The sequence below is a fragment of the Lagopus muta genome, chromosome 5, assembly GCF_023343835.1.
Source record: "Lagopus muta isolate bLagMut1 chromosome 5, bLagMut1 primary, whole genome shotgun sequence".
Taxonomy (NCBI): domain Eukaryota; kingdom Metazoa; phylum Chordata; class Aves; order Galliformes; family Phasianidae; genus Lagopus; species Lagopus muta.
In genome coordinates, this window is record NC_064437.1 from 43,920,457 (window position 1) to 43,943,849 (window position 23,393).

Sequence of the window (23,393 nt, forward strand, 5' to 3'; positions counted from 1 at the left end):
GAAATGGATGAATTCTATGGATTAAAAAAAAAAAAAAAAAAAAAAAAAAAGGCATATGTCATGAGTTTTTAAGAAGCTCCTCTAAAAAAACAAAACAAAACAAAACAAAACAAAAAAAACAAATAACCCCCCCCAAAAACGAACCAAACCACAGAACTGTGAAACAAAGTAGTGTAATTGAGAGAAAACAGCTGAGGCCTTAATGGAAAATGGAAATTTCTTCCCAGTAGTTTCAAGGAGAGTAAAGCACATGGAAAGCATGCCTGATGTGGAAGGAATGTATGTATTGCCTAACATATTGGAAAAAAAAATTGCCTAATATATTGTTCAAGAACAGTTTATCCATGTGAGAATGTGATCTTTGAACTGCTGCCAAAGCCAATGAGACTGCTGAGCAAGTTCTGGTAAAGCAAGTTTCAGATGCCGCAGGGTGACAGTAACTTCAAAAGCCAATTGCTTTTTTATTCCCCCCCCCCCCTAATTCACACAACACTTGAGAAGGAATATGTTACCTGTTCAATTCTTAACAAACAAACAAAAAATAACATTTAATTGTATGCTCTTCTCTACTCCTTCACATTGTGTATGCTTTTCAAATGTGCTGTTTCAAAGAGAAAAATCTGAAAATTTGGTGTTTAATGGGAGATGTTGCAAGAAGGTAGGAATCAGGAATTTGTGGTATACAGGGCAAAAGCATGAACAGTAACATAACCTCGGTACTAGGAAACCAGGGAGAAAATGGGGCATCCTGTGACCCTGCCAGGACAATAGATGCATTACCAACTGCAGGGCCATGGAGAGGTGACAGTGAGAACTTCTATGTAAGGCAGTGTGGAATGTCCCAAAAGGGACAGTTGGTCCAACAGATGGAGATACTGCTCAGATGTAGAAACAAAATGACGGATTTACTGAGGCTGAGGAAGGAGACTGTCAGAGCTGCTGCAGTGAGGACTAAGCACTAAGGAGAGAATCCTCTCAGTAAGGTGAAAAAGAAACAAAAGACAGCAAAATATTGGTTTTCCCTTTAATCGTCTCTCCTTTTTTTCCCATCTGACCTCCCCACCTCTACCACCACACATGCATATGGTTAGAGGCACTATAATAGTGAACAGCTTCCGCTTAACACAGGGTTCACAACTATTGGGAGTAATGCAGTTTGTTTGCTTTTAAAGTTCTGTCAGTCAGCAAATAAATAAATAAATAAATGAAAAATTTCAGCACTATTTTGTAATTTTGGATCACTAATTCCAGTGACAGTCTCAAGATCCCTTTTATGGGACTGGGTATATGTTTTTAAAAGGTAAGTCTTAAGGTAAAGACCATTATTCACATTAAATGCCTTAGTTTTAGCTTATAAATCACCACTTTTGAAAATCTTGTGTTATCCATCTGCAAATTACACAAACGTTTGGGTCTTAAACTGCAAGCTAACCATAACAAAACATACACTAATAAATACTTTCTCCATTGAATTAGGAAACTGTCAACTGAACCATCAACAGTTAAGTTAACAACTTGATTTTTTAAGACAACAAAAATAATGATATGGAAATATGTGGTCCTATATAGGTATATATATTTTAATTAGTGAGCAGCATAGCAATTTGTGACAGATGAATGTGGAAAACATGTAAGATGAAATGAAGGGGGCTGCTTGTAAATATTGACACTTTCAGGTGAATTGAATGTGGAAGATTATCTTTCTTTAAATTGAAATCTTACTTATTGTAGTTTTAAATAATGTAGCTTCCTGTGACACTGGAAGACCACATTTTTAGTAATACATCTGAGTTTGCACATCATTTCAGAACTATCTGTACATTCTGATACTGTTGGGGTCTAAACGTGAGTTTGACCTACATAGCTATTTGTCCAAACCTGTTAGGCCTAATATTAATAATTCAGAGAAGTTCAGTACATTTCTATGAGGCCACGGATAATTAATGTAACCTTGCTTTCCTTTCGCAGTTTCTGCCACCCTTCTTTCTCCTTACGTATCCCACTCCCTGAATAACATATGAATGCTGATGTCATGTCCAGATAAATGTTTGTGTGGAAATTTTATTCACAGATTGTTAACATGTTTTTTGAATGCTTTCAATCTTATTCCTATGTCATTTAACTGTAGATTTTTCAGCAAGGGGCCAAATACATGTATAAATTTATATAAAATGCAGCCATGTTGGGATGAAATCTCTGAACTGGATGACCTACTCCTCCTGTTTCTTTCATTCTGTACAACAACTGTGGTCTAATTCTGTATATATTTTTTCCAGTGACAGTGCTTGCTGTGAACAGTGGGGGTTGAACCCCAGAAGGGACATATCATGTGTACATTGATGTGTTTGAAGGAATTTCTTATACTCTATGATAATTGACAAACTTTTGATTTATTTTTCCTCTTGCTGCCTTGGAACACGGCCCCTACTATATTTTAACTGCACACTGATAGTGATCTATTGTGAGTAAAAATGGGTTCCCTGTAGCCCAGAGTACGGTCCAACCTGTCTTTCTCTAGCAGAAAAGTATTTTTGTTCAGTATTTGGTTATTTTCTTTATTTATGTTGCATGTAGCAGTGACGTCATACCCACAAGTTTCTCATCGTTTCCACCCACGGAGATTAGGGTGACGTTGAAGAAAATACAGCAGTTTTCCCCTCTTCCACTTTTTGCTCCTTTTTTCCACAACTTTGTCTTTTATCCCTATTTGAAAGGGAGATCGTGGCAGTGACATTTCTGAGAAATGATCCTAGAGATATTTCATGAGTTTTCAGAGCTATTGGTTAGGCTGGGATAATTAGCACTATAGCATTGTTTGCCTGATTAAGCCAAATTCATTGACAGATCTGTATTCAGGTTTTTTTTTTTGTACTTGGTTTCCATTGCTTAGCTGACACAAGGGACAGAACAGCACTCTTCTACTGTCCTTATTTAACTCCTTTCTCCCCACTGTCAAAAACAAAAGTGTGTGGGGGGGAGAAAGCTGGACAATGAATTAAATATGTGTTTTACTTTGAATATGTTAGGATACAACTTTCATCAATAGCAAACAAGCTACAGTGATCATTTTCCCCAACTATAACAGTTTTGCTTGTTATGAAAATAATTACATGGGTAGAGCCAGACTGTCTTTTCAGGACCTAAGCTGTAAAATTTTACATTGTTACTATTATATATAGAATATGAAGTTTATAGACCATTTCACATCAATCTAAATCTGACCACTTCAAAGTGCTCAGAATCTGTGGAGGCTCTCACCAGCCACTTATGTGCAGCCAAGATAATTTAAATAAACATTAAAAAAAGCATTTTGGACATGGAAAGAGTTAAACTTTCTAGAAAGACAACTATTAAAAATATACTGGTTGTATTGCAGTTTTAGAATAATAGGATTTGTTCTTTCAAACAGCAGGAGGGATCAAGCATTTCACAGATGCAATAAAGCATTCACTACTGCATCAGATTGAGGCTGGTAGCTATACCATACAACTGCAGCTATTCTAAATAAGTGAAACTATGAGACTTTTCACCATTTCGCCAGACATTATGAATTTATTTTCTTATAACACTTCAGATCTGAATCCAGACTGTGATATTTTTTCACCTCTCAGCTCTGCACACCATAGAATCTTGCAAAGAATCCAGAAAAATTTGATACTCCTAGAGTTGCGTGATATATTGTCAGCCATCTTGTAATTATGGTGGCCTGTGTGATAGTTAGCATTATTTTGTTCTTTTTTGTTTGCTTTGATGTCATTGCTACAGTAAAGGAATGAGATCTCTCCCCTCCTCACACTGTAGTAGAAATTATTTATACACAGAACAGAAATTTCTCAAAAAAGTTATTGCCTGCCAGTAGAATGACACAGCAGAAAGCTGGGAAACACACACACACACACAAACACACAAAAACAAACAAACAAACAAACAAAAAAACCCCAACAGATTATCAAGGCAGGACAGCAGAGTAAGAGTTTACAAATCAGAAAGAAACTAATTTATTTGAATGAATGAATCTGTAGATGTAAAGGCAAAACACTGGAAGTAATTTGGATGCAATGTATTAATTTTAAATGCATTTTTGTATTGAGCCCTTTCTGGACCACACAAAGTAGTAGAAATAGCAATAAAAAAATAAAAGAGCTCTTTTTCCTAAAAAAAAAAAAAATTAAAAAAAAAAAAGTATTTAAAAAAGTAATTGCAGAAATTGATAAGAATAAAAAAGAAGTCAGATCTTCTGTCTGCTCAGAAATGCAGCTCGCTCTGAGAGTATGCTGGCTGAGAGAGTTTAACGTAATAAAGATAAGTTCACAGTGATATTTGAATATTAAAACAAGTTGGTCTATAAATACAACATTACTTCTAGCTACTAAAGAGGGCAGAATGTCCTCTGTTTGTACAGTTTTGAGAAAGAACGGTGACATTATCACAAGCAACTGACAAATTACCTTTGATTGCAAAAAAAATTGCAAGATAATGAAAAAGCTGAGTTGGTGGTATTGAAGTTGTTCTTTAAAAATTAAATAATGAAGAGATAGCTTTGCCTGTTGTGTTAAGAGAAAATAAATTGTGAAAAATAATTTAAGAAATGCTGCTGTATTTTTCATAAAGTGATTGTGCTAAGGGAAATTCTTTGAAGATTTGTCTCTTGATGCTAACCAGCATCCTTACAAGTCATCAAGTCAGTCCGGTCTTCCTTTAATGCTGCTGTTTTTTTACTCTTAGTGTGGATAATGAGAACTTGCAGAATTGAAATGACACTGTACATACATTTCAATTCTTAAATGTAGTGGAACCATTTTGGAACCATTTGCTGGTCAAGAAAGCTCCAGTTGATCCTTCTTAACCAGCTGTTGTTTCATAGAGAACCACTAGATGTCCTCCTAGATTTACTTTTTGTTACAAGGAAGATTGCTATAGTGATGGGTGGAATATTAGAATTGAGTAGCCTGTACAGTTAAAACAAAAATAAAAAATAAAAAAAATAATAATAATCAGGAAAGATGAAGGGATACTTCTTTCTGCTTTATTTTTACTTATTATTTATTTTAACAAAGGAGCTGTTTCATGATATACTAAGAAGACAATGACCTGCAGCTTCCTTTGCTTATTTTTGCAACTGGAAATGTTTCCCACTACTGTTTGTGAACTCTAAGTTACACATCAGACCCAGACAATCTAGAAAAGTTGACTAGGCTCTTCTGAGTTTTTGAGATCGGAAAACAAGATATTCCTACAAGTGTAGGCATCTAAGCCATGTTTTTTTCCTTATTGGAATGATAGGACATTACCTTTTGAGAAAAAAATGCAACAAAAAGTTTTTCATGTATTTCTTTGTTTTTTTAAATAACTAACAATTATTGATATTGTTTTGCTCTTAACAACTCCGAAAATTACTGTGATCCATATAGGCCTTGTTTTGTCAGTAAATCATTTAAGTAGTCTAATTTCTGTGTCCATGATTACTTCCCTTGATATTTTCACAAATGCTAGGGAATTGTGATCAATACTAAGTAGAAGGATCTATTCTTCCTTTTTAGCCATTTGTTGTTCAATTGGAAATAGGGAAGTAATTTACTTTATATCCCTTTATACTATATAACTAGTATATATACTAGTTGCACATAACAGTTCTATTCAATCTCCGTAACATTTCTATGAATAGAAATGAGATGATTCTTATGCAGGTGCTACAGGTGTCAAATGAATTTAACAACCGGAGGCTGTTCTTAAGGTCCCCCTGTCTCTTTGATGGTACCCATTTTTTGTTAATTTTTATGGAAGTTTGATAGGAATGGTATGTGTGTGGCTTGATCCATTTGAAATCATTTCTGTCTTGTCTTTGATCTTGTCACTACTCATCCCTAACAATAATAACCCATGTTTTGTTTTATTTAAAAGAAAATAAATATTGTATTTGGTGTGAATGTTACAATGACTGTTTAAAATGAATGAAGAGTAACAGCATGTTTTTTTTTTTTTACAAAATGTATTGCTCTGATATGCAGTTGCTTATATACTGGTTGAAAGCCTTATGGCAAGTCATATCTGCTACTTATATTTCCAGGTCCAAGCCTGTTTCCTGCATGTTAATGATGTGAAATATTAAAATGATGCATGATCTCCAGAACAACTGACAATAATAGTTAAAAACAGTCCCTGAAAGGGCATTACTTTTGAGAAGTGCCATGGATTCCCTCCCCAATTGAACAGATGGGCTTAAATTTCCAACTTCATTGGTTTAAGTCTGATGAAAATGGTACAAAAAGTTTTCTTTCCCAATCTCATTTGCCATCAAGGATGATTGTTTTGTTTTGTTTTGTTTTTTTTTAATTTTAATAAATATGACCTTTTCTATTATTGACTGTTGATAAGTTATGGATTCAAGTAAATGAAAACCAGGGACTGTTACTAACCAGCAGCTGAGAATATCTGGTCAGTGTGTTTTGCTTACAGCATTTGATTAAAAATGTCTTTCAAAACAGCTGTAATTGAAACAAAATGGTCCTTCCTTTTCCCTCACCTACTATTAGTATATCTCATAAATGCTCTTTATTTTTCTTTTGTTTCCTTAAAATGACAATAATAAAATAGGCATAATGAAAACACTCCCATATTTCTGGTAACATTTTTTCTCTGCCCAACTTTTCAGTTTTAAAGAATATGTTGGGAAAAGTTAGAGAGAGGGAAACTATGGGAAAACAGATGCTGTTTTGAATCTTCTGTGTAGTTTGAATGTGAATGCATCAAAAGCTGCGGTGGAAATCTTACTAAAAGCCAAGCTCTGAGAAATGATGTACCACGCAATGAACAAGCCTGATGATGCATGATGACTTTTCAAACAGCTCTAAGATAACTCTACTAGGATGCTGAAAGAACATGGCAGTAGTCATGTGAGCAAAGTTTTAGAGGAATGGAGTCGCTGCTGAAGAGATCACTCATTCATCTCCCTCAATGCCTGTTTTCCACAATCATAATGTTACCCTTGCTTGACAAATATACTGTATGGCAAGTCATCAAGGCCTTAGAACAGGACTTGACCCATTTGAACAAATACAATCCCTCTTCCCTGGTGACTGTAGCATTAAAAAACTGGGAAAAAGGAAAGGGGAAAAAAAAAAAAAAAAGAAACTAGTAAAAATCTAATATTGCTACCATTATTCAATATTCAACTGAAGGCACAGGCCAGAGAAACATTACCTTTTACTTTTAAGGTTTTCTTTTTGCCTGTTGGTGTTCTGTTTTGGTTTTTTTTTTTTGTTTTGTTTTGTTTTTTTGGTTTTTTTTTAGCATAATTTGAGTCAGTTCAATCTAAACCATTACCAAAAGTGTTGGTTCAATGCAACATGTGAAGCAATTTATGCGGCCTTTGCAGTTCTTCAGACTTAAATTTACTTCAGACTGAGGTAACATATGCATTTGTATGAAGATAATTACATGACAGCATTTTTATAAAACAGAATGCTGTATACTTCTAGAAATACATAATAAGGAGAATATCCTATCTGTGCCTAAGGGACATAAATGGTCTATTCCAACCTGGAAATCCATTTGGAATTGGTGCCTAAATATATGTCCAGTTATTTTATTCTCAATCTACTTTTCAATCTTCCTGGGTTAAACAAACTCAGTAATTGTTGGAGCAGAAAGCATGCCGGTGATTGGATTGGTTCAGCATGTTTCAGTGTACCAATGCTCTGTGTGCTTTTGGTGATGCCTTATTTGTGAACTGATTTTAATGTTAAGCATATTTGCCATTATTAGTTGTGTCACTTATATCAGCAAATTTTGGTATTCTGTCTGGAGTTAATTTGGATTCCTGAAGATGCAATGCAAATGAAATCAAATTTTCAGAAAATTTTATGCACATCTTGTAACTCTCCAGTAACGTGTAATTTATTGCAATAAAGGAGTTCCTTGGCACAGTTTAATGAAAAGCAATTATTAGCATATGTTTGAGGATAAATATATATATGTGTATATGTATGTATGTATGTGTATACATGTATATGTGTGTGTGTAAGAATATGTGTATGTGTTTTTGTGTGTGTATACATGCATATTCATATATATATACACATATATATGAAAGTTTTCAACTTCTATATGAAGCAGAGTTAGCCAAAAACAGCTAATGAATCATCAACTTTATATGTTTGTTTCATTTTAGCCCAGCAGTATTAATTGTGCCAAGGGAGGAATATATTCTTAGGATTTTCTGCTTATACTATGCTCTTTTTTGATCCAAACACTTGACTGTAATCAGTAATTCTTCCCTATGTCTGCGGTCACCCTATGAGACTGAAGAGAAATAAAGAACAATTTATCTTTTGCCCTGCTTTTAATGTAAAGCCAAAGTGTTACCAATAATCTCATTGCATATTTTTTTTCTGGGTCAAGACTGTTAACATAAACTAAGGCCTGTATTAAATCCCTTAAATTACCTTCCAGCTGCCTTGTTATATATATAACCTTGCCATTAACCTGCTGCTCTTCCTCTCCTATCATCCAACACATGGTTATAGCCAAGATGTCCATCTACAAGAGAATGAAACTGGCATGTTGTTTTGATTGCGGACGCTCTGAGCGTGACTGCTCTTGCATGTCAGGCAGTGTACATAGTAACATGGACACCCTTGAGAGAGCCTTCCCACTTTCTTCTGTCTCTGTTAATGATTGCTCCACCAGTTTACGTGCCTGTAAGTTTTAACACCAACACATGCTGTTCCATGTCTGTGGTGTCTGTGGTATCATCCCCGTCTTGTGTCGTACATTGTAGTTCTGTGAGTTTTATCGGGCTGATGCTTTTTAAAAAATTCAAGGCCAAATTTTAATCCAGCTCTGTATTTATATTTCTGTTTCTATTTATTTTTAATATGAAAAATGTAATTTGTTATTTTGCTTTTTGTGCTCTTTATGAAGCATGCTCTTGCAATAGCTTGCAGGAACTTAGTAGTGCAATTTGGTGATATCTTTTTAATTTAATTCACACAATATAAATTTTAATTATTAACCAATATGTGCGTTATTGGAGGAACAGGTCTGTGTCTAAATCTGTGACGTGCTAAGTGGGCAGATGCAAATAGTACAGTCAGCATAGGAGTGTACAATAGTCAGTGAATAAATGTACAGGATACAACTTAACTGCTTAGTTGTAGTAGCTGACATTCTAGTTTAGACTGCTACCATTATCTTTAATTTCTTTAACTGAAATTAGCAGCAAAATCTTTCCAGCAGGACAGTACTATTCTGGAATATGCTCCAAAAGCTCTTTTGAAAGACTAGAGTTTGAGGGGGAAAAGAGAAAAATTAGAACTCTGTGTAGTCATTAATTCTTCAGGTAAGCCATAGGGATTCTAGAGCTTCCTTTATCTATGTGATGTCAACTATTGAGAAAGATTGTTAAACAGTGATTTTTCTCACTCTCTTATCCTCTTCAGACATCCATTACAGCCAGAACTATATCTTGGAATGTGTTTGTTTCGCTTTCTCTAACCAAATGCAAAGTAAAACTGACAAGTTATTCAGAAGGAATTTTAGGAGTTTGGATGGGAAAGCATGTCCACTTTACACTACAAGTCATTACAAATTCCACTATTAAGAACATTGCATAGTTAGTTAGATTATGCATCTGGTTGCCTTTTGATGCCTTAAGTTTATTGCAATGTGTAGTCCATGTAGTAAATGACTTTGCTGTAGCTATTTTTACATTTGAATATTTTTCCAGACAGAGATGTGGTGTATGTACCAATACTATGATCTTTGTTATCATTTTTATGTCTGAAGACTGTCTCAATTAAATTGATTCTAATAGAATTTCATAGGAATTTTGGCAGAAATCTTCTTGGTTTATGTGTACAAGCACTGTGAATGTCATTTTTATTTACTTGGTGGGAGTTCGCTAAGGGAAGAGCCATTTGAAATTATTATTCCAAGTTATAGGAGTTTTTTATCCTTTAGAGAGCCCTGTATTAAGAGTAAAACACAGAAAATCGTACTTGTTTGTTAAGAACAGTGACTGTGAAACTTTCCTGGATTGAGAGTTACTGTAGGCAGTGTTACTTCTATGACCTAACAGCCTCTGTAACACTGTCTGGTATTGTTTGCATTAATACAGACTAGTACAGAGATTAAGTGGTTGGGTCCCAGTGTGAGTGTTAACAGCTACCAGATGGGGATAAATGAGTGAGTCCCCTACAGATAAGTGAAATTTCTGCCATAAGCACTGTTTGGCACGGAAAAAAAAAAAGCAACAAAAAACACAACATAATTTGTTGTGAATTCAAAATGACTTTTGAATTCACTTAAGACTTTTGAATTCACTTAAGTAGTAAAAGTAAACATTTTTTTATTTTGTTGCTAGCTGGGCCAAAAACCTCCATTGCATGGTGTTACTGCCATCAAAAACAGTGCTGTTGGGAAACTTGCTAAATCTATGTGATATTTTGAGGGATGAATGATATTGACAACTTTGAGGATTTTTACCATCCTATCTTTCAAAGGCCTTTTCCCCCCTTCATCACTCCATCAAATCAGAAGAGAATTCACTCTTCCCCTTTTGAGATTAGTCACCCTTGACTGTTAATAATAAGTACAAAAATCAATACCAATTCATGTTCTTTATATGCCAGCAGAAGCCTTTCTTTTCCAATTAAAAAGTATATATACACATGCAAAATTTCACTGGCATGGCTTCAACAGAAATCACTGTGTTTTTTTTGCAGTGCACAGGGGTTGTATGATGCCCATCTTGACAGAGCTAGTTAACTCAAAGAGTGGTGGTGAGAGTCAGCTTTTCATTAAATATGAGCAGATGTGAAATGTAGAGTGTTTGACAATTAGAAATGGCAGCAGCATGGCCCCAGAATCAAAGTGAGGTCAGATTGGTGGATCAGATTACCTCTCTTACATTCTTTAGTTGTTCTGAAAATCATTTTAAATTAGTGTCAGTGGAGCCATGATGGGTTTTGCCCTTTGTCTTTTATGCTAGGACTGTATTGTTTCCCCAGACACTCATTAAAGGTCATTATACTATTACAGGGCTTGCTTTGGTCGTGGTGCCCCAGTTGAGTTGATTTGCTTCTACAATCACTTAATGCATTTCTCCCTCTCCTTTTTTTTTTTTTTTTTTTTTTTCCTTTTGGTTATAAAAGCAGACATTTCTTTTTAAGGTAAATGAGATCAGAACATTGTATAAAACTACTTGAAAAAAAGAAAATAGTTTTTGCAAGAATTAATATTGTTAAGAATCTGACTTCAAGTAGAAAATATCAATTTACATATTCGATGATGTACATGGGATCTTGTGTTAATTGTTGACAATGTAGAGAAAGTAACACTTGCAGAATATATTCCACTGTGAATGAGTTTCTCTTTTATAATATTAAATTGTTTGTATTTGCCATGAATGAAAATCCTATTTTCACTAAATATAATTGCATTGAAATAGCTTTTGAGTTTATAGACGGCTGTTTGTAAAAGCAAACAAACAAAAGCAAAATCAACAAAACAAGAAAATCTAAGTAAATAGATTTAATTTTTTTTTTTTTTTTTGGTGTACACTTTTTTTCACATTTTTGGTAGATTGCTGCATAAACAGCAGGCAAATGGTCCAAGCATATTTTCTATTTCAGACTCACATGAATTAGAGTGTAGAGGGACACTCAGCCACTGGAAAACCTGGGGTGGCCTATGAAGTGAAATTATGTTACTAATAATATGATGTTTCTGTTTAGGTCCGTGCCAAATCTTAGATGTCATTCAAATGATTAATTGATACAGACAGAATCTTAACCTGAAACATTTAATTTCTGTGTTTCTGCATCACCATATGGCTGCCTTGCTTGAATTGCAAAACTTCAAGCTCCGAAAGTCTTTATGCTGTGTCCACTGCCACAGGAATTTTGATTTCCAAGCACAGACATTCCTGAAATTAGGTCCAGGCCTATCTAATTCACTTTGTAAGAAAACATGCTTTGGCGTGTTCTGATATCTCTGAGAAGTGTTACGTGTCACCATGGTGAATATTAGAGATCTCTAGAGCAAAAAATAAAATAAAAGCTAATGATCACTATATTTTTAATTCAGGGATCAGCCCAAATTCCTATGCATCTTATCTGGGAAGAAAGACTGTAGTAAGATAAACTTTGGATACCAAGGAGAAAACTCAACTTTTGAGAGTTGCCAAAGTATATATATGTATATCTGTACATACTATATATATATATCTGTAAGCCAAACCCAGTCTAGAAATGTCTATTCCATCTGTAATTCTAGTGCTATCAAGTGGTTTATATAGGACAGACAAGTTAGCTGCTGAGTCTTTCTCAAAAGTCTTAAAATTATTTTCAGTAAGATTGGGGGAATATTTTGGGGTGTATTGACTGTTAAGCCAAGGCTGATATATCATGATGAAGCTATGCTTGTCAGAGTAGCTAGCAATCCAAGTCAAAGAAACTCTACCTGTCTCACTGTCTTGTGTTACACAGGACAATGCATACCCTGTATGTGCCCCCTTACAACTTAAAGAAGCAAATTCCATAACCAGAGTTGAAGTGCTATGTCACTTAGCCAGAGATTTGATGACTTAGTCAGTGGGAATAAATCATTGACATGACAAGCACAGACATTGGTCAATATGTCTAAAATGTGTCAGCTGTATAAATATTCTTTGGCTTTTCTAAGTGAGTTGATTATGAAATCCTGGACTCTTATGAGTCAGGAATGAGTCAGTCCTGGGAGCACAGGTGAAGGTAATTCACCGGTGCTACTGGAAGGGATGGAGCCTGGCTCCATCTCTCCTAGAACCCCATTTAAGAGCTGACTACCAGTAGGGAAGAATCTCTTTTGGAGACTGCTCCTCTTGGAGTCTTCTCAGTGAGCCCAGGACAAGGGTAAGCTTTCCATCTGTTCTTCTGTAGTGTGCTAACTTGTTTAGCCTAACTTTGTTGTATATTTCTTAGTTATAACTTCTGTATATTCATTGGTTATACTCTGGCTGAAAAGACAGTATAGTCTTTCCTCCTCCTAGGATGTGGCAACTTTGTTATATGCTTTCAACTTAGTGAGGCTAACCTATTGCTTGTTGTCCAAGACAACAAGGAATTGTTGGATGAGTTAAGATGCAGGAAAGTCCTGTATGTGTCCTACAAAAAGCTAGCTTTTAGCACTGGAATTTTCTTTTCACAATAAAGCTACAGTGCTGTCCTGTTTACTGGATATGTATATCACCCTACAGAGGCCAGAGATTTTGGGATTGCTACACCAATTGTAAGTGTGATTGCTTTTACATTTTATCTATAAAACTCTTAGAATGAAAAGGTGGAGTTCTGCACTGCACTCAGCACCATTCCCAAGTTGTGAGAATTCCATTGTGACTACAGGAAGGATGGAGGCTCTCCTTGGTGCAAGCACTGAACGCCCTTTGGTCATATTTGTCTCCTTTTTCTTTCATGCAAAAAGCCTTTGGTGACTTAAGATGAAAAAACTGAAGGAATAAATAGCTGATCAGGTCTGCTGGGAAAGGAGACAGAAATATTACCTATCAGTAGTAGCATTCTAAGATTTAGAAAAGTAATTATAATCAGCTTACTTTTGTGGAATAACCACCTCTTTATACCAGAGAATGATGGCATTATTTGTGTAGCCACTAGGCTTTTATTTGATGAGATTGATGAAAATGGACAATTATAATAAGACCTAGTGCCGAATAAATTCAAATTAATTCACAACAACAAACTAAGTCATGAAGTGCCTTTTATAACTGTCCAATAAACTCCTAGTAAGCCTGCATACCATGTTGTGGGCAATAGATAGATTTACATGAACTTAACTCCAAATTTTTTTCCTTTTCCTCTTTTTCTTATTTTCTTGGTTGTTTTTTTTTTTTTTTTTCCTTTTTCTTTTCTCTTCTTTCCTCTCACAGATTTTTACTTCACTTCCTCAGTAGTCTGTGAATTTACTTGGATTCTGGATTGTGTCCCTGAGAATTCACATGGCCATAATATTACTGCTAAATACCTTTACAAGACAGTATGTGTGTCATTTAAAAACACCAAAAATAATTTAAAAAGACTAAAATGAACATGTGCGTATATTTTAGAGAGTGTTCACCTTCACAGAGGAAAGATATTTTATGTAACTTGGTTTACATAGAAATACACTGTTGGAGAAGAGTCAGACATACCACAGGGTGTCGTATTAATGTAATCTGTATTGCTACTGGATAATGGAGAAAATCATCTCATCTTTCTTCTCATTATGAGCTACTGTCAAGAAAACCACTAAAAACCCTGTTAGCTAGTTTTGTTTAGAAACATGTAAAACTAGACAGTGGAATAATTGTAAAAGAAAATACCAAAATGGGAGATTATACTGGCATGCTTAGTTGTAGCCATTGAAGTCAAATACTTGTGCACATGAGAGTTTCATCATATTTTTAACCAGTTCTATAACCTGTGATAATGGGAAATCAGAAGCCTTGTGTATTGTTTTATGTGTGTGAATGCACTGAAACCATTATATTTCCGTTTCAAAAGCTGAATAGGAAACATTAAATACAGAAGGGAAAAGAGTAGCATGAAATGATGTGCTCTACAATGGATAGCTTCAGGTCTGTAGTTTGGCTTTAAGAGACAAAAAATGAATCTCTTTCATTGTTGTATATTTTAATAGAGCCTGAGAACTGCTAAATTATTTAACCTTCTTTGGGAAATAATATGAGTGTATAGGTGAAAAAATAGTTGCAGAAATGCAAGAGTAGGGAAAAAAAAAAACCTACAACAAACAACCCTCCCAAACAAAGCTGTTCCTTGTCAGGCAGTAGAATGGTAAAAGTCAGACTTGTTACCTATGACCAGAAAATATAAATAATGGAGCACATCTTTTCAGAATGAGGTTTTTTTTTTTTTTTTTTTATGCCGTATATACCATTATGTTGACAGGGGGATGTTCTGCCTAACTTGTGATGTCTATGACAATGAGATGCAATCTTGCATCACTTTGTGGTGGAGAGGGTGAAGGATGGAGGGCATATTAAATTTAGCAGCATATCTTTCAAATATTGGAAAGGTGGGGAAGAGAGAAATCAAGAAGTCTGGATTTAGTTCCTTTACATCAAGTAGTGATTCTTACCAGGGTCATGGGGAAGGGACTAGTGAGTGGCTTCCTTTGATGGGGACAGGCTAGAAAAAGTGCTGTCAGCATCCTGTGCAGTGAATTAAGCAGAGGGTCTTATGCAAGGTGACATGGAAATTATGTTTGCATTTTTAGTTCCTGAGTGTGGCTGGTTGTCATGAAACTCACCACGACAGTTTCTTACCACCAGGCAGTAGATTCTTCCTGTTACCTCCTTGGTGTGGGACAGATGCTAGCCGGTTAGCTCTCCATCTCTACTGTTTCTGAGCTATTCCAAACGACAGATGCCAGAGCTGGCTCAGATTCAGCTTGAGCATTTCTGTCATAGCCCTGCCTTGAGCCCAAATTCTGACCTTTACTGTATGAAATAAAGTACTTATGAACAAGCAGTGACTTGATCCAGAACAGGCTTGGAGCAAATGTCAAGTGTCAAGTCAGACTCTTGCCTCCTTATTCCACCTGCATTGGAACCTAGAGTAGGCCCTAGACTACAGCACTGTCTGCCTTAGGCTTTATTGGTCTGGAGAGACATAACTTATTAACAAAGAGTTATTAAAATTTTATCAGTTTTATAACACAATGTAAATGCCTTCTATGAATCTACATTGTATTCATTATCATTTAAAACGTTAATTAAGTCAAAGTTGCATTTAATTTAGTTTTAAATGTGCCTTTGGGAGGAAGCTTTTAGAAACAGCTGCAGGATTGAGAAGCTCATTGTTGCTGAGATGTTAGTACCATATTTCAGGAGAGGTCCCCAAAATTGATTGCCATTTTGAGTCTGAGCTAATTTATGTTGATGTTATTGATCAAGGTCTCAAATTAATATTGAAACAATAACAGCAAAGAATTATCAGTTCATGATAATCACCCATACATTTTAATGCATAATTTGTGTTCTTTTCAAATTGCTTCCAAATTAAAATGAACAGTTGATCTGTAAAGCCAGTACTTCTCATACTGTATTAATATTATTATTATTGCCATTATTTTAATTGATGCCTTTATTGATTGGCTTCTTCTATAATTTAGAGAAAAAATATGTTTCTTGACTTGGAATATTGTCCATCACATTCATAGAAAAAGTCCTCTTGCCTAGGTCTTTTACATTTCATGTGTTCTGAAGTTATTGTATCTATATTTATTACAATGTACAGAAGGAAGTACTTCTTGAAATCTAAGTGGTCCAGCTCTCAGCCTGGAATCCAGAAGCAATTTGCAAGGCAATTTTTTCCATTTCAACTTATTTTCTACTGAGCTCCAAGAACCTTTCCAAATATTTGTATACACCTTGTGAGTTTTCTTCTGTGCTATATAAAAATAGATTTGTTGTCACATAACTTCATCTTTGCTCTTTATGTACCTAAAACCAAGCACCCATGCTGTATGATTGGTTTGGCAGAGGTTATAGTAGAGGGAAGGTGGTTGAATAGAAGTTTTCCTTTTTTTTTTTTTTAACAGAAGACTCATGGATTTTCATTTAGCATATAACTTCTTAAATACATTGATAACATACTTTAGATTAAATTTCAGTTGTACTTTTACTGTTTGAGAATATTTACTGGCTTCTGCTAGCGTTACCTTTTTATAACACACTGTAACTTTCACTGATATAACTTTCACTGTGATATTTTATATATTACTGAGTACTGTTTTGCTGTGATTCACTTTTTACCAATGACTAGGAAACACACTATATGCTACCTCACACGTGCATGCTTCACTGATACCAGATCATATCTTGTTAGTACAGTTCAATCCTTCTGAATAGGAAGGATGGAAAAAGTGTTACTAGAGTGTAAGATGTGGTCAGTGTGATCTGGTTAAACGTTTCTGTGGATATTTCAGTCTGACTAGAAGTTCTACCTAAGCAAAAATGAAACAATGGCACAAGGCAGACGTTCCAGTCTCGACTGAACTACTGACTTGCTGCATGACTATTGTTTCTTTTCCGTATATTGTATTACATTTTATGCTACACAGTGCTTTGAGATCATTGTTTTGAAGCATTAAATATAATCACAGGCGTCCTTTTGACAGTGATTTATCTATGGAGGCTATTTATGTCTTCTGATCTTTGCTGAAAGAGGTCATAGGTGCGTGGCGAGGAGAGGAAAGTGAAATGCATAACAGAAAGGAGGAATGTGGAATTTATCAGAACTGCCTTGCTGCTGTCTAATTTAGGTTTTGAAAAGGGATGCTAACTAGGAGGGCATTAATAGGTTTCGTTTATTTGTAGCAGCAGGGACAAATCTCTGTTTAGATCACTGGGGAAAAAATAATTGTCTACAGTTTTCATCAGATTCTAAACTTTACTTTGAAGATCTTATTTACTGTTAGGAATTGCTGAATGAAATAATGGAATCATAGAATCATTTATGTTGGAAAAGTCCTCTAAGATCAGCAGGTCCCATAAAAAAAAAACAAAACAAAACAAAAAAACACATTATGGAATCTTAGAGGATTGTCGTGACATTTCCTTTGTTCTAACATAGATATTACTTGCATTAAGTGTTCTGCTATCTCCATTCCCATATTCCTAACATCTTTACTCTCTAATATAAGTGGTACATGTTGCTTCACAGAGCTCCAGTGAGATTTTACATTACAACGGCTTTACTGCAGAGGAGTGGCAACAAGAAATGGAAGTTCTTGAGTAAATTTTTGCCTGAATGGATGAGTAGATATGTCATATGGTATTGTAGAAATTTGTGTTGCTGTTTTCTTTTAGAATCTGACCTTTTCTAGGATATGAGGGCTGCTCCAAAAGTAATTCATACAGTTTTATTATGTTGACTCACAACATCAGAGATGGATGTTAGTGGTATGACAGTAGAAGTTGAACCTTCCCACTAGTATTCCATTAAATTTTGCTGTTGTGTGACAGATGACAGTGGAGGGGCAGTCTGACAAAATGAAGTCTGATACGGAAGGGAGGATGAAACAAAGGAGTGGAACCAAATTCCTCCATTCAGAAAAAGTGGCACCCATTGATATCATTGATACTGAATTTTCTGAAGACTGAGCGGCAGGTGTGAGCACAGTGAGGTGGTGGGTGGTGCATTTTGGCAGTGGTAACAGCGATAGTGGGGTTTTTTTTAAGTGCAGGAATTTTTAAAAGCATTTAGGCTTTTGTTCACTTCTGGCAAAAATGCATAGCTAATGATGGTAGCAATGTTGAAAAATTGTGTTTTGTAGCTGAGGATTTGCTCTATCAAATAGCATTATTGTTTCCTTTGTATCTGATGTAGTTTCCATTAAAATATATAGGAGACATTGATTTTGGACCAACCTACATATATATTCAATATTTCATTGAATATATTTTGCTTGTCATTGTCATGGCTAACAGGATAGGATGTACCTTATTCATTTCTTCATTCAGTCATAATATGTGCCTTTGGAGGAAAGATGAGAGAAGAAAGACAGGTGTCAGGCTCGGCACAAGTTCTGTGGTGATAATCACAACGTAAGGATTGGTAGAGATTGGAATCAGCAATGTAATACTCACTATTTGACAAGATCCTTCCCTAAAGAGTCCAACTTACAGGCATCTTGCACTTTGGAGAGTTACGACTCAGCAAAAGCCTTTTGTTACATTTGAAAGAGCCCACAATTTGCAGTGACAGGAAAGACTCAAACCAAGGCTCTCTGATCAGGTAAGTCTAGGTTTGTCTGATATAAAATCAGACTGAAATTCTACAAAAGCAGGAGTTAGTAGTCTTTTAACCCATGGGCAGCTTTGCCATCTGCATGTTGATTTACATCCCATGTCCTGTGCCTCATATATGCACTATGATATACTGTTATTGTATAATTCTGCTGTTCTTGAAGTCTCTGTGCTTACAGTTGACTTTATTGAGCAGGGAATTATTTCAATTTTTGATTTTGATGTCCCCATGACAATTATCGCCTTTATTTTAATTATAGCATGGTCTTTGGGACTTTTCAGTAATTAATCAGAACTAAAAATAATCTCCTTCTTGAATGAAAATGCATACTTTTTTTTTTGTTGTTCAGGTTTTTTATGTTACTATGCCTAGCATCTGATCAAGGTCGAATGCTTTTTTTTTTTTTTTTTTTTTTTAATTGGTAGATTGAACTGATTTAAATGCTGCAGCTCATTCATCCACAGTTTTCCTGAGATTTCTCCTTTCTCCTCCTAAATAGATAGAAAATCTGCTGTTTTGCATCTCAATTTGTAGCTTGAGGAAATGCAGGAATTGTGTCTTTGGGCTGTTATATTCAGCCTTGATAGTCAAACTCTGCATACTCCTCAAGAAACATTCTGAAGTTGTCCCTCAGGTCCCACAGATTTCTTCAGCAGTATAGATGGGCTATGCCTGTGAGGAAAAGAAAAAATCTGTTAAAATAGGCATTGTTTTTAATTTGCCTTTAGCAAATGAGTCTTTTGTCTGCCCTCTTCTTTCTCCTGAGGCAGGACAAAATAAAATCCTCAGAGGTAGAGCTCCAAGCAATTTGCTTTGGGATGATGACTTCCTTGACAGCTGTCAGTGTCCCTTGAGCACTGCATTTCTGGATTCTTTTAGTATCCGACTCTCAAAACATCTGGCAGCAGTGCTATTTCCAAATATATCAACATCCTGTGGCATTTTTGGTTCATATAGTTCCTTCTAGGGTAGTAACTGACCCATAAATCTTATGATAGCCAATATATTAATTCTCTGTTTATTAGAAAGAGTTTGTTCTTCTCCAGTTGACTGTAGTCGTTATTGTGGAATTAGTGTGATAATTAAACAGCAATGATAACAGAGGTTTCCTGCAAAACTTACTTTATAGGGTTGGTGTTATTGTGTTGGATTTTTGTTTTGTTTTCTTAGTCCTTCCTCTTTATCATGCTAACTCCTTTGAAAATGTACATCTTCTGTTTTTAAATTTATACTCACAGAGTTTAAGTGATTTCCTTGGTATGACAGTGAACATACCAGTGTTCTGCAGGACTTAGCTAGGCAACACGCACTGCTAATTCAGTACTACGGCAATCCTGTCAGAATTCTCCATGCCATCTTTCCTTGCCTTTTGTTTCAGGATATTTTATGTACTAGCAATGAGGATGCTGCTATTAGGCTACCTTTGGTTCCTCCCTTAATGTCCATATTTGCATCGTGGTTTGTAGCACAATGTGTTTAACTTCGATTTAGCTTCCTTTCTAAAGCTGTTCCTCATCGTGGGAGTAGCTGTTATCAATTTACTTTGATGGAATATTCAGTATTGCTAGCTTCCTTCATAAGCTGTTAGTCTGCATTTTTATACCTTTTTACTTTTGTAGATAGTCTTACATGAAGTGCATGTAAGATAGCATGCATTTCCCTCTTAAAGTAATTCTAAATAGCTCGACCCTAACTTGAATGTGTATTTCAGTGTTTTCATTGTAGTTTTAATTATTAGAAATCTAATTAGAGGGAAGTTATAGTTTTCTGTTTATTTACTCTGTATAGAGGTGTTTTGATTCGTTTTATATTAAAAATGTAATACTTCCCAAATACACCCATCCTTTTGAGTACAGATCAAATTGCAGTAGTAAGCAAAATTGTAATTGAAATTGCCAGCCCTTTCTTCTCCCTAACAGTGAATTTTAGCCAAACTACTGTATGCTTTGGTAAAGATGTGAATATTAACTTTTTTGCAGGTACTTTTGAAGATACAGACTGAGGTAGACATCACATCCTTTAAAATATGTATTTATATATTTCCTCTTTGTTTTTTCCATTGCTTACCTTAAAATGGCATTCTAAACTTCTCTAATTCTCAATAGCAATGAACTATGGGGACTGCTCCAAAAGTATCATAGGATAGTTTGGGTTGGATGGGACCTTTAAGATCATTCGGTTCCAACCCCCCTGCTATAGGCAGGGATAACTCCTGCTAGATCAGGTTGCTTAAAGCCCCGTCCAGCCTGGCCTTGAACAGTTTCAGAGGGAGGGCATTCGCAACCTGTTCCACTCTCACAGTAAAGAATGTTGTCTTAATATCTAGTCTAAATCTACCCTCGTCCAGTGTAAAGCAATTTCCTCTTGTCCTGTCACTACCTGCCCTTATAAAAGTTCTCCCCAGCTTTCCTGTAGGTTCCCTTCAGGCACTGGAAGGCCACTGTAAGGTCTCCTTTAGCCTTCTCTTCTCCCGGCAGAAAAGCCCCAGCTCTCTCAGCCTGTCCTCATAAGGGAGGTGCTCTAGACCTCTAATCATCTTTGTGGCCCCTCCATGTCCTTCTTGCATTGGAGGCTCCAAAACTGGACACAGTACTCCAAGTGGAATCTACAGTGCTTTTTATTTTATTATGTTGGCCCACAATGTCAGAGGCAGGTATAGCCTATATATTTGGTGGTATAGCAGTAGAGGTTGAACCTATCTGCCAGTACATTTTGTTGCCATGTAACAGATGGCAGCAGAGGAGCAGTCTGACAAATTGATGTCCAACATGGAAGGGAGGATGAATCAAATGTGTCATTGAATTCCTCCATGAGGAGCAAATGGCACCCATTTAAATTCATCAACGCTTGCTGTACGCTTCTGGAGACCAAACCATGGTTGGGAGCACAGTGAGACAGTGGGTGGTGCATTTCAGCTGTGGCAACAGCACCATGAAAGACAAGGCACATTTCAGTTGGCCATGAACAGCTGTCATACCATGAAATAAAATGTCTCAATCAGCTCATCCACACAAATCAACAGACTATGTATGACCAGGGAGCTATATATAGAGCTGAATATCATCTTCAATATGTTGAAAACATTGGTGACAGCACTGGAATATTGGACTGACCAGAAGTGAAGCATTGCTGGAGCTGGTGCTCACCATTGCAGAGGAGATTGTTAAAGACATTAGGATCAGAAGCAACCTGGACTGCAATGACCCCTGTGATCTTGAGGAATGTGGGCCTGGCATAGAGTGGAATCAGGAACCTGATAATGAGGAGAGTGATCTTGAGGCTGTTCAAGTAATTGTTGGATGAGATCTCCTGGGAAGGTTGGAGCAAAACTGACTACTCTTTCAGGATGCCTTTCTGCGCATGCGAAAGCTCTCTGTTCTTCAGAATAAAAAAGCAGGCAGGGGAGGCAGGTAACCAACATAGCTTGACAAGGACCTGCTGGTCAAACTGAGGGGAAAAAAAAAAGGGCATGCACAGGCAGTGCGAACAAGAACACTTCTGAGAAGAATATAGGGATGATGTCCAGGCATGCAGACATAGCATTAGGAAAGCCAAGACACAGATAGAATGGAGCTTGGAGAGGGAAGTTTAAAAACTACAAGGAGTTCTAAAGGTACAGCCAATGTGACTTCACCAAGGAAGAGTCATACCTGACCAATTTAGTGGCCTGCTATGATGGAGTGATGGTATCAATGGACAAAGGGAAGGCAACTGATATCATGTACCTGGACTTCTTCATGATCTTTGACATGGTTCCTCACCGCATCCTTATATCTATCTTGGAGAAATGTGGATTTGAAGGGTGGACGATTAAGTGGTTAAGGTTGGAAGGTCAGAGCCAGAGGGTGGTGGTTAATGGCTCTGTGTCCAGTTGAAGGTTTGTGAAGAGTGATATCCTTCAGGGGTCTGTCCTGGGACTTTAACATCTTTATCACTGACACAGATGATACCCTCAGCAAGTTTGCTAATGACACCAAGGTGAGTGGTGCAGCTGGTACAGCAGGAGGAAAGGATGCCATCCAGATGGACCTTGATTAACTCAAAAGGTGGGCCCATGTGAACCTAATGAAGTTCATCAAAACAAAGTGCAAGGTTTTGCATTTGTGTTGTGGTGATTCCATATATGCATACAGTCTGGGAGAAGAACTCCTTGAGAGTATCTCTGTTGAGAAGCACTTAGGGGTCCTGATTGATTTAAAAAAAAAACAAAACAAAACAACAGCTTAACATGAGCCAGCAATGCCTGCATGCAGCCCAGAAAGCTGACAGTATCCTGGGCTACATCAGAACAAGGGTGGCCAGCAAGTGAGGGAATCATTATTCCTCTCTACTCTGTCCTGATGAGGCTCCATCTGGAATATTGTGTCCAGATCTGGGGCCCCCAACACTAGAAAGATTTTGAGCTTTTGGAGAGAGTCTAGAGGGCCATGAAGATCAGGGGGCTGGAGCACCTCTCCTGTGAAGACAGAATGAAGGAGTTGAGCTTCTTCAGTTTGGAGAAGAGAAGGTAGGGAGACCTCATTATGACTTCCAGTAATTAAAATTATAAACAGGAGGGAAAGCAACTTTTCACACAGGTAAATAGTG

At 36.3% G+C, this 23,393-nt stretch overlaps 2 protein-coding genes across 33 annotated transcripts in view; one reads left to right on the plus strand and one right to left on the minus strand.

Annotated features, from left to right (window-relative positions):
• RPS24 (ribosomal protein S24) overlaps positions 1-5,877 on the minus strand; it is a 559,366-nt gene extending 553,489 nt beyond the window's left edge. For both annotated transcript variants that reach the window (XM_048946567.1, XM_048946566.1), the window contains exon 1: positions 5,846-5,877. In XM_048946567.1, coding sequence (XP_048802524.1) covers positions 5,846-5,862 — 17 coding nt within the window. In that variant the 5' untranslated portion in view covers positions 5,863-5,877. The remainder of the gene's footprint in view (positions 1-5,845) is intronic.
• KCNMA1 (potassium calcium-activated channel subfamily M alpha 1) overlaps positions 1-23,393 on the plus strand; it is a 436,284-nt gene that overhangs the window by 334,548 nt on the left and 78,343 nt on the right. For 6 of the 31 annotated variants that reach the window (XM_048946541.1, XM_048946547.1, XM_048946548.1 and 3 more), the window contains one exon: positions 8,526-8,699. The exons of 24 other annotated variants lie outside the window; for them this stretch is intronic. In XM_048946541.1, coding sequence (XP_048802498.1) covers positions 8,526-8,699 — 174 coding nt within the window. Of the gene's footprint in view, positions 1-2,452; positions 2,462-8,525; positions 8,700-23,393 lie in introns of all 31 variants that reach the window. One more of the 31 variants, XM_048946565.1, reaches the window with a different exon arrangement.